Source organism: Dasypus novemcinctus, chromosome 4, assembly GCF_030445035.2.
Source record: "Dasypus novemcinctus isolate mDasNov1 chromosome 4, mDasNov1.1.hap2, whole genome shotgun sequence".
Lineage (NCBI taxonomy): Eukaryota > Metazoa > Chordata > Mammalia > Cingulata > Dasypodidae > Dasypus > Dasypus novemcinctus.
Genome location: NC_080676.1, coordinates 79,228,807 through 79,241,217, shown reverse-complemented (window position 1 = coordinate 79,241,217; position 12,411 = coordinate 79,228,807). Strand labels below are relative to the sequence as shown.

The following is a 12,411-nucleotide window of genomic DNA, read 5'->3' as shown; positions in this document are numbered from 1 at the left end:
CCAAACAAATATCATGAATCAATTTAAGGAAGTAAAGGAAGAGATTAAGAATATTAAGAAGACACTTAATATAAAAAGAGTATGGATATGATGGTGATGAATGGCACAATGCAAGAAATCAAAAATACATAGGAAGCAATAACAGCAGATTAGAATAGGCAGAGGAAAGAATCAGCGGTGTGGAAGACAGAACAGCTGAAATCAAACAGATAGATAAAAAGATAGAAAAACGTCCAGCAGGGACTCAGGGATTTGAATGACAACACGAAAGGCACAAACATATGCATTATAGGCATCCCAGAGGGAAAAGAGAAAGGAAAGGGGATGGAAGGTGTGTTGGAGGAAATAATGGTGGAAAATTTCCCAACCCTATCGAAGGACATGGACGTACATGTTCAGGAAGCACAGCACACTTCAAACAGTATAAATCATAAGACATATACTTGTCAAGTTGTCCAATGCTCAAGACAAAGAGAGAACAATTGAAACCAGCAAGAGAAAAGAGATCCATCACATACAAGGGAAGCTCAATAAGAATGAGTGCTGATTTCTCATCTGAAACCAGGGAAGCAAGAAGGCAGTGGTATGACATAGTTAAGGTGTTAAAAGAAAAAACTTCCAGCCAAGAATTCTCTATCCAGCAAAGAGGGATGCAAAAATAGGGAGAGTTCAAAATATTCACAAACAAAAATGAAGAGTCTGTCAATAAGAAACCTGCCCTTAAAGTACTACTAAAGGGAGTTCTGCAGGTCAAAAGGAAAAAGCAGGAGAGAGTTGGAGGAGAGTGTAAGAACAACTAAAAAGATAAAAAGAAATAAAAACTATTTAACATACATAACCTAAAGAAAATATGGCTAATGTAAGTAATTCCTTGACAGTAATTACTTTGAATGTTAATGGATTAAACTCACCAGTCAAGAGACACAGATTGGCAGAATGGATAAGGAAATATGACCCATCTATACACTGTTTACAAAAAACCCACCTTAGACCCAGGGATTCAAGGAGGCTGAGAGTGAATGACTAGAAAACAATTTTACTTGCAAATAATAACTAAAAGAAGGCAGGAGTAGCTGTACTAAAATAGGACAAAATAGACCCTAAATGCAAAACTATTGTAAGAGACAAAGGAGGATACTATATATTAATGAAAGGGGTAATCTACTGAGAAGAGTATACAATCATAAACATTTATGCACCTAACCAGGGCACCTCAAAATACATGAGGCAAACATTGGAACAATTAAGAGGAGAAATAGATGCCTCTCCATTATAATGGGGTACTTTAATACACCATCATCACCATTAGACAGAACATCTCAGCAGAGGATCAATAAAGAAACAGAAACCTTGAATAATCCATTAAAGGATCTGGACCTAATAGATACACACAGAAGATTACACCCAAATACAGCGGGATATACATTTTTCTCAAGTGCACATGGCTCATTCTCCAGAAAATATCACTACAAGTGTCAGAGAGGATGTGGAGGTATGGGAACCCTCAACTACTACTGGTGGAAATGCAGAACGGTGCAGCCATTGTGGAGGATACTTTAGTGGTTCCTCAGGAAGCTAACTATAGAAATGCCATATGATCTAGCAATTCCACTGCTGGGTATGTATGTACCCAGAAGAATTTAAAAGAAGGACATGAAAAGATATATGCACACCAATGTTCACATTATTTACAGTTGTCAAAACTTGGACACAACCCAGGTGTCCATCAAACAATGAATGGGTAAACAAATTGTGGTATACATACAATGGAATATCACTCAGCTAAAAGAAAGAACGCAGTTTTAATACATAGGATAAGATGGGTGACTCTTGAAGACCTTATGTTGAGTGAAGCAAGCCAGGCACTGACGGACAAATATTACATGACCTCACTGATATGAATTAAGCAAATTGAGCAAACTCACAGAGGTAGAGTCTGAAAGATAGAATTACAGGATATAGAAACAGAAAAGGTAGTGAGCTAACACCCATATGGGCAAAATCTATGATAAGGTGGAAGTTTGTAGTTGCGCAGTGGAGGGGCACGACAGTGGTGCAATGATACTATTGGGTTGAGCAGTGCTGGTCTGTCAGGGGCTAAGGGGATGGGTTGGACACATCATGGAACTGTGGGGAGGATTGGATGGGAGAAGGCAAACACTGGGGATTTCGGGTATGTGGTTCAAACTACAGCAATGGGAATATTCTTTTGGCAGTATGGCAGGGGAGGGTTACTGGTTTAGGGTGTTGGATGTGGGGGCATTTGGGAAAGGGCACAACTGAACAGGCTTCTAGGGAGTGTGTGAGTGTTCATTTTGTCACAGTGTGTTATATCAGTGGGTGGAGACTCACATAATGAGTGGGAAGATGTTGGGACTCCCATCCTGGGAGTCCTGCTCTGTTCTCAAATAGATGGGCAAGAGAATCTAGAGAGCATAATCAGTACCTAATAAAGGAGGACAGACCAGTATATCAAGTCCTCAATGTTGTTGCAAGTAAATATGAATCTTGTTCTTCAGGAGTGAAGCCTGGTGGTTACCACGGGTCCCAAGGGGATGGGGAGGAAGGAATAGAAGAGATGGAATATGGGGCATTTTGGGGGCAATGGAAGTGTTCGACATGATCTTGCAATGATAGATACAAGCCATGTTAAATTTCATCCAAATTTATAAAAGCGTATGGTCCAAAATGTAAACCATAATGTGAACCACTGACGATGGCTAGTAGCTATGCTTCAATATTCATACATCAATTGTAACAGATGTACCATTCACATAAAATGTTATTAATAGGGAAAGGGGAAAAGTGGGAGGATATTGGGTATATGGGAATCCCCTATATTCTGTACATGACTTTCTGTAACCTAAAACTTCTTTGAAGACAAACTGAAAAGAGTAAAACACTGGGGGAGTAAATGGAAGAAAATGTCACTGTACATACAAGACAACAGATCTAACAGAATGAAAGACATAATGTCAAAAAAATTTTTAATATTTTTTTCATTATTTTTTATTATTCCAAATTTTTAAAAAATTGTTTTTGTATTTTATTCTTATTTTAAAACTATCATTATTATTTCACTTTCCTGTTCATTGTATTTGGTTATTTTGTTCGCTTCATTTTTTTAAGAAGTTTTGGATCACAGAAGAGTTACAACTATGACAGGGAAGGTCACTTCATGTGGAGTGTCACTGATGGGGGATACATGGGGGGAAGCTCATACTGGACATACATTTAAGGCATATATATGTATTCAAATTTTCATGCAGCATTGTCACAAAGGGTGGAGATTCACACAATAATCGAAGGAATATCCAATTCCCATCCTGGAGAATTCTGCCACATTATCTAATGGAACAGCAAAAATCCCCCAAGTACAGAGGCAATGACTAGTGAAGGGAGATTGTCCATGGACGGGCTCTCGATATTGATGACTGTGCTAATGAACCTTTACTCTTGAAATTGAAACTTAGCCTAATATTATAGGGTACATAAGAGTTGCCTCCTGGGAGCCACCTTGTTGCTCAAATGTGGCCTCTCTCTAAGCCGAACTCAGCATATAAATGCATTACCTTCCCCCTACCCTGGGCCTCCCTGGCACCGAGGGATTACTACCAAGCACCAAACAGCAATGCAACTGGAAACATCCCTTGACCAAAAAGGGGGAAAGATAATGGCAAATGAGTTTATACGGCTAAGAGACTTCAAAGTGAGTCAGGAGGTCATTCCAGAGGTTATGCTTATGAATGGCTCAGTAGGATCTCACTGACTGCCAAAGTAAATACTACCTCAAACAGCAGGGCTCCTGAGGGCTCTGGAGACAGCCAGACAATAGGCTGGGCAGATAGCTCAGGAGTTTGGTGCCTTGCCAGTCAGCCCTACTTTGGAATTTGTTCCCCAGTGTGACAGAGTTGGACTCAGTTGTGGTTACCCTACACATGGCTCTTCTGACCCTTCTCTTTGAACCTATAATTAGTACAAGAATTGATAGGTATACATCCAAGAAACTTGAATCTTTGGGATGTCCATGTAACAGCTGGGCCCTGAATCTCAACACAGTTGCAACACCTACTCTCCAGTTCACTGGACTCATCCAGGACAACTAACAAGGAGATGATAAAGGACAATGACCATCCCATGGAACAGAGAGAGTTTACAACTGCAAGCAAGAGAGTCCCATCCATCCGCCCTATGGGATCAAAGCCCCCTCACAATTAGACGCAGAGTGGGCATCAACATCCCAGAATCCTCAGGACTAGGGAATGAACTATGGAGCAAAGTGGACTTACTGGTGTTCTACTATAGACTTATTGTGACTCTAGTGATGTAAGAACTTATATCATTGATGGGGAGACAGTGGCCACTGGAGGCTGACAGCAGAGAAAGGGAAAAACAGGTGTAATATGGGGGCATTTCTGGGACTTGGGAATTGTCCTGAATGACATTGCAACAACAGATACAGGCCATTATATATCTTGCCAAAACCTACAAAATTGGGCAGGACAGAGTATAAACTACAATGTAAACTATAATCCATGTTTAGTGGAAATGCTCCAAAATGTGTTCATCAATTGTAACAAATGTACCACACTAATGAAGTATGTTGTTAATGTGGGAAAATGTGGGAGGTATAGGGAGCGGGGCATATGGGAATCCCCTTTATTTTTATGTAACAGTTATGTAATCTAAGTATCTTTTTAAAAAACCTATATTAAAAAATTAAAAATTAAAAAATAAAAATGTGTGGAATACTTTCTAAGGAAACTTCCATCAAAACTGTTAAAAATGTTTAATTACTTGAAAGTATAATGTTATATTAAATAATAAGCACAACTGTTTATTTCCCTGAAGAGTTCAAATGAGTGAAATACGGAATTTCTACTATAATACCATATGTATTCCTAAAAACCCTCATGTACTATAAAATTACACAAAAACTGTGTAGGCTTAGGAGAAAAATAGTTGAGACAAACCATGCAAAATCTATGGAGCTTTAAAATCAGTGTACTGATAAAATACGAATAATGTGAAAAACACTAGCACAGTTAAAACTCTACAGGCATTTCTACCTAGCAACGACCCTGATATATCTCCTTTTTTGAGATGCAGGTAGTTCTGGAGAACATTCACCTTCAAAAGGGAATACCATCACCAAAACTACAACTCCAACCTTCATTATGCCATTGTATGTGGTCTTTTTTATACCATTGTTTTTGTTTTTGTTTTTTTTAATAGAAGAATTTTGTTTTTATTCCCCCCCCTTGTGGCTTGCTTGCTGTCTGCTCTGTGTCCATTCACCACACGTTCTTCTGTGTCTGCTTTTCTCCCTTTGTTGCATCATCTTACAGCACCAGCTGTCTGTGGGCGCGGGCTGTCAGCTCTCCACAGGCGCGGGCCAGCTTGCCTTTACAAGGTGGCCCCAGGACGTGAACCCAGGGCCTCCCATATGGTAGACCTGAGCCCAATCTATTGAGTCACAGCTGCTTCCCTACACCATTGTTTTTAAAAAGAAATATTTTTGCAACTTCTTCAGTTTAGAGATCCTTTCTGCAGGGAATTGTTAAGAGGTGTGTAGCCCAAACACCCTCAAACATGCCTCTTAGAGAAAGCTAGCACTTGGACATATGCTGGCATTTGACTTCTAACAGGTACAATAAAACAGCACTAACAAAGACTTTTTTGCCCCTTTACTTTTCATCTCTCCTCTTTATCTTAAAAAGGAAGTTAAATGGGAGAGGAGACAAGCAAGAACCAAATGAATAATAAAAGACTATGTTCCCTCCTCTCCACACACATTACAGGTTTCACAGCCTAGGTCAGGTTTAACTTGAATGGGAAGGAAGAAGCCTCCAATTGGAAATGAGATTAAAGTTTTGATTTAGAACAAGTATGAAGTAAAAACATCGTCATCTTCAAGGGTAAAAAGTAGCCACGTTTTCTTCTATTTCATGTGTGTCATGAGATCATGTAAGAGAAAACTATTTTAATACATTATCTATTTTTATAAATTGACATGATATTTCATTTAATAACCTAATATAGTTAGAGGGACTTTCTTACCTTTTGAAAGGAACAGCATTTTTCAGAACAGCTTCCACCTCAGCAATATCTGCTCTGGCAAGATCTGCCACAGTAAGAAAGCCAGAAGCATAGAGGAACCTGGCGCGCTGTGCATTAAGTAAGGACACCCGGACCAGGTCACACAGTTCTCTCTGAATGCCGAATGTAAGACGCTTCTGAAATTGGGAAAGCAGTAGTTCCATATTGTGCCAGCCCAGGCGGTTGGAAAATACAGTAATCATCCCTGGAATAGTCATTGAATATTTGTTAAATTAAAATTCTTTAAAATAAAAAAAATTAAGAAAAATGAGAGCAGATGTAGCTAACTCAATCATTTATTCATATAACTGAAATTGCATTAGGTATGTATACTAGTGGTTGAGCACATGCTTCCCAAGTAGGAGGTCCTGGGTTCAATCTCTGGTAACTCCTTAAAAAAATTATTTTTTCTTTATATTCAATTCTCTATTTCTTTAGATGTACTTTTTTATTGTTTTGTGTTGTTGTTTTTTTTGCCCCCTGCAGAACTGTGAGGTCCAACAGGCCCAATTTTTAAGTTAAGAGAAGGAGCATATATTAAGGGCCTAGATAATTTGCCAATAAATGTGCTGAACACATTAAATACCATCTCGTTTATTCTTAACCCTAAACTTGACATTTGTAAGCACTAAGGCAGAATGCATAAACACAAAACATATAAAAACCCTCACCCTAGTTTATTCCTCTCTCTTCCTTACTTTCTTTTTTTAAGGAAAAGAGAACTCTTAAGAGCAGTTGAGAGATTCTTTCCACCTAAAGGAAAACAAAAGAGCTGATTTAAATATTCAAGTGCTGAGAGAACTAAGGGGGTAAAGCTCCTACAATATTGTTTTTTCCAAAAGAAAGGCTGCCCAGCTCAATAGCTATACCTTCTTAAAATTAAGAGGCCAGAGCATCAAAATGCCAAGTCATTAAGAAAACAACTTCATATGAAAACATTAACCCTAGATGTAGTCTTAAAACTTTGATGCAAATGAGTTAAAGATGAGCCCCTTCCTACTTACCATCTTCCCTCTCCCCTACCCCACCTTTCCCTCACTGCTTCCCCATGAAAATGTACACACTTACTATGAAACCTCTTAAATACACAACAACCTCCAGCAGCCCTGGGTTTTTTTCCTACGGCTTGTTGGAATTCCTTAGAATAATCAGACCCAGAATTTCTCGTTTGCCTAGTTTAGAAGATACACGTTTAACTTTATTGAAGGGTATCAATGTTTCCTTACAGAAGAGGCAGTATTTAAAACAGACAGGAATCGAGAAACCACTCTCCATTTTTGATCTCCCTCTTCAACATCATGTATTAATCAGCAACTGGAGAAAAGAGAAACTAAAGAAAACTTTGTTTCTGTTACTTCTTCCAACAGGGGACCAGAAAAAACTAACAAACAAAACCTAAAAATAGAGGGATGGTCAGCAAGTTGCTAAGGAATGGAAGGAAAATAAGGAGTAGACATTCAGCTAGCCACCAGATCTCTCTATAATGGTATCTGAGGCCTAAGGAACCCCACAGATTTAGGTTTTCTGATGACAGAGACTAATCAAAGTTATGGCTTAGCGTGATCCAATCACTTTTAGAGTCCTACATTGAAATGGAATTTGAAAACAGTAATCTAATAACTTGATATCAAACCACAGAGTCTTAAATAAACGTGAAAACTCTTAGTTTAACTGACCTGCATAAACAGCAGCTGACTGTTGCAAAGATTGAATCTGTCCACGGTTGCATCCATATTTCTGGTTAATTTCCTTTAAGGGAACTTCACTGATTAAATCTAATAGCACAAGACTAGTGAAAAACCTGAAAAGTAAATCAGCAAAATCACAGAAAGAAATCACTTATGTTAACTATAAAAGTACAACATGTAGTACAAAAAAACTTAGAACCAAAAAAGACAAAAGAAGCATTTACACACCCTAGGAAGATTACTAGTAGTAAAAAGGGTTAGTGGAAAAAGATTGAGATTAATATTCTTAAAGTAAGGTCAGATACACAAGTCAACTTTTTACTACCAAATAACTAATATCCCCTATATTTCAGCACATCTAATTTTAAGAAATGACTTGAGGGGCAGCAGTTGTAGCTCAAGCAGTTGGGCGTCCACCTCCCACATGGGAGGTACTGGGAACTGAACCCAGTACCTCCTAAAGAAGACGAGCAGATGCAACAAGTTGAAGCAACCAGTGGACACAATGAGAGGACATAACAAGCAGGGAGCAGGTATGGCTCATGCAGTTGGACACCTGCCTCCCAGGTGGGAGGTCCCAGGTTTGGTTCCTGGTGCCTACTAAAGAAATCAAGCAGACAACAAGGAACAAGCCACATGAGCAGACAGACAAGGGAGCCATTGGGGTTTGGGGAGAAATGACGTGGTTCAAGAAACATGATGGCACAAAAATTTAAAAGTCTTTATACATAGTTATATGATCATATAATATTTCAATAAAATGACAAAATCTGATTATCAAATGCAATTTCAATTATATGAGTAAATAATTATCTGAGTAAAGGAAGACCAACAATGGCACAAAAAAATCCAAGTACTTAAATCCTTAAAAACTAACATTTGGAAGCAACCCAAGTGTTTATAAATAAATGGATGGATAAACAAAATGAGATATAAACAAACAGTGGAACATTATTCAGGCATAAAAAAGGAGTTAAGCCCTGATACATGAGACAGCATATTGAGTGACAAAAGCCAGACACAAAACACAAATATTGTATAATCTCAGTGATATGAAATAAAGAAAATAAGCAAATTTTACCTGGGCCAGAAAGGGGATAAGGAATGCAGAGGTTGGGGAGATGAAAAGTTTTGTTATGGATGTTGGTGATGGCAGCACAACATTGTGAATATAATATGCGGACACGGTTAAAAGGGAAAATTTTAGGCTGTATATATGCTACTAGAATAAAAAAATTTTCAAATCATGGGACTATACAACACAGTGAACATAACTAACATAAACTATGGGCTACAGTTAATAGTATAATAATAATAATGTTTCATCAATTATAAAAAAGGTACCACACTAATGCAAAGTGTTATTAATAGAGAAAACTGTGTGGAGGTGGAAGGGATATATGGAAACTCTGTATTTTCTCCATGATTTTTCCATAAACCCACAAGTACTCTGATAAAAGAAAAGAGTTTTTAAAAATTCACATTTGAATACAATACTAGAGACAAATATACTAGAATAGTGTTTTTAAGAATAATAATTTTATCAAATTTATAGGAAGGTAAAAGCCTATCCAATTCCTCCACATGAATCTTTTAATTGGGTCTTCCATACTGGGAATAAATCACTCCTCAGAAAAATATAAAGTATCGCCCCAAATGAAGAAGCACTATGTGGGCAGTTGTTCTGATACATATATTCTTTAAGAAAGAAAAGTAATTAAATGTTCTGATTACACAAAGTTCTTCAAGCTACAAGCTGAATGTAGAAAGTAAAATATATCAATAAATTCAGCAAACAGAGGAAACAAGAATTTAACGAGTCAATTGAAAATTTGATACTCCATCTATAGTAAATCAAAGTGGATCAATAAAATGGACATCAGCTATATACCAGACCTTGTTAAATACTGCAAAGTCCAGATTCCTAGATGAGTACCTTTTGTGAATGGCCATCTGTCGGTGTTGCCTCTCAGTTTTGGCTATTACTTTTCCTTTCACACAACGAGCCAAGAACCCTTCTTCAACTCCCACTAGCTCTGCCACCCGTTTCATAGAGCTTGGCAATTTCTCCCATAAACAGAAAAATCGGTACCAATCAATAGTTGTCCAATCTTCAAACATAGGTGTAACCTAAAAGGAAAAAGTATCACACATTAGCTAACAACCATACTGCAAAAGGAACAAAATTGTAAATGTAAACTTAATACCATAAACAAGGGTTTCAGGAAGTGATGCCATCAACATAATGACTTAAGACATTCACTGGGAAAATCTTGCCTCAGAAGCAACTAATAAAACCCACTTGCTTGGCTCTCTGAAGTATAAGAAAGTCTCTGCAACCACTGAATCAACAAAAAGAAAAAAGAAAAAAAACCACCAAATTCAGGTAGCAGATCCAGGCCCTTGCCAATCACTCAGTCCCATACACCCTAGAAGTCACAAAGAGGCAGCATGGCCTGGGTCCCTCCCGCCACGGATGCAGACCAGAGAGCCACTCAAAACAGTGAATTATAACCCCATGCAAAGCCAGGTACAGAGAACCAAGTCTGCAGAGACACAGGGTAGAAAACAGGCACCTGAGAAGTGCCACGTATAAAAGTTCCCCCGGAAAAAAAGAATGTCGGCAAAAGGTGAAGAGGTATACACACTCAATCCAGTCTCTGTTAGCCAGACTAGCTAAATGGAAAATGGACCTTTCTGGATTGACACCATCTGGATACCCAGACCAGAAAGAAAGTAGAAGGAGAAATGCCTCAAAAAAACACACACACAAGAGGAGAGGTGGAAACTGAACTGCTGTAAGAGAAGAAAGGTCCCAGAACTGAAAAGTATAATGAAAAGGAGACAATTAGTGAGTGAGAGAATTTAAACAAATCATAGGAGCTGGAAAAAACATTCTGCACTAAAAAGAATCAGAACAGATCAAGATTTCCAGAGAAGGAAAAGAGGAAAGGAAGCTCTATCCTGAAAATGAAACTAATGTATACAAAAAAGGGCACTCTTAAATACAGTATTGCATATCCAAGGCAAGAATCACTTGCAGCAGAGTTGAGAAAATATGAACAGCTAAAAACAGGCTGCTCTAAAGGTCCAGAATAAGTTGGATCAAACAGCAAAGAGCCTTAACACAAAGCCAATCAAAAATAAAACCCTAAGCAAGAGGAAGAAACTGATCTTCAGTGTTAAGATAACCAGATACTAAGAGATCAGCAAAAAATTACAAGCCATACTAAGAAACAGGAAGATATGGCTCAGTCAAGAGAAAAATCAAAGCATCAGAGGAGACCCAGTATTTGAAACAACTAATCAAAGTAGTTCAAACAAATCTCCTAAATCAATTCAAGGGGAAGAAGGAAAATATGGATAGAAATAAACTACTGGTAGATAGAGAACTAACGTAAATTAAGAAGACAATATGTGAGCATAAAGAAGAATTTAAAAGTTTAAAAGGAAACATAACAAATTTTAGGATGAAAGGCACAAAAGTGAAGATTAAAAATACACTATAGACATATAACAGCAGATTTGAACAGGCACAAGAAAGCACCAGCTAGCTAGAAGACGGGACAATCAAAATCACACAATCAGAAGAAAACACAGAAAAAAAAACAATAGAAAAAGTTAAGCAGTGTCTTGAAGCATATAAACATACATATCATAGGGGTCCCAGAAAAAGAGAAAGGAAAGGGGCAGAAAGAATATTTGAGAAAATGGCCAAAAATTTCCCAACTCTTAATATGCATGTCCAAGAGACATAATGGACTCCAAACAGAATAGACCTACACCAAAACACATACTAATCAGAATGTCAAATACTGAAGATAAAGAGAGAATTCTGAAAGCAGCAAGAGAACTAAATAAAGATGTTTAAACAAATTTCCTAAATCAATTCTGGTAGATTGACAAAAATATAACTAAGAAAGGATATTAAGACAATACTGGGTGAGCATAAAGAAGAATTTGAAAACATGCAAAGAAAAATAACAGAACTTACGGGAATGAAAGTGAAAATAGATGAGATTAAAAATACATTAGAGAGAAGCAGATGTGGCTCAAGCAGTTGGGCACCCACCTCCCACATGGGAGGTCCCAGGTTTGGTTTCCAGTGCCTCTTAAAGAAGATGAGCAAGACAGCATGCTAATGTGACAGGCTGGCACAGTGAGCTGACACAACAAGATGATGCATGGAAGAGATACAACAAGTAAACACAATGAGAGACACAACAAGGGAGGGAGCAGAGGTGGCTCAAGTGATTGGGTGCCTCCCTCCCACACGGGACATTGCAGTTTTAGTGTCTGATGCCTCCTGAAAAGAAGATGAGCACACAATGAACAGACACAAAGAGCAGACAGCAAGGACACACAATGTGGGGTGGGGAGGGGGAATAAATAAAATAAATCTTAAAAAAAAAAATTAGAGGCATACAATACAAGGTTTAAACAGACAGAAGAAAGGATCAGCAACCTACAAGAAAGTACATCCGAAACTGAAGAGATGAAAGAAAAGATAGAGAAAACAATGGAAAAAACTAAGCAGGGTCTCAGGGTTTTGAATGGCAGCACAAAGCGCACACATACACGTCATGGGTGTCCTGGAAGAGATGAGAAGGGGACAGAAAGAATA

The 12,411-nt window shown here is 38.0% G+C and overlaps 1 protein-coding gene across 1 annotated transcript in view; it reads right to left on the bottom strand.

Moving 5' to 3' along the window:
• The window catches only part of POLQ (DNA polymerase theta), a 200,253-nt gene that overhangs the window by 94,001 nt on the left and 93,841 nt on the right, over positions 1-12,411 (bottom strand). Inside the window, exons 13-15 of the mRNA XM_058295752.2 lie at positions 9,724-9,917; positions 7,776-7,900; positions 6,061-6,304 (exon numbers count right to left, since the gene is read on the bottom strand). Of these exons, the coding sequence (XP_058151735.1) occupies positions 6,061-6,304; positions 7,776-7,900; positions 9,724-9,917 (563 nt within the window). The remainder of the gene's footprint in view (positions 1-6,060; positions 6,305-7,775; positions 7,901-9,723; positions 9,918-12,411) is intronic.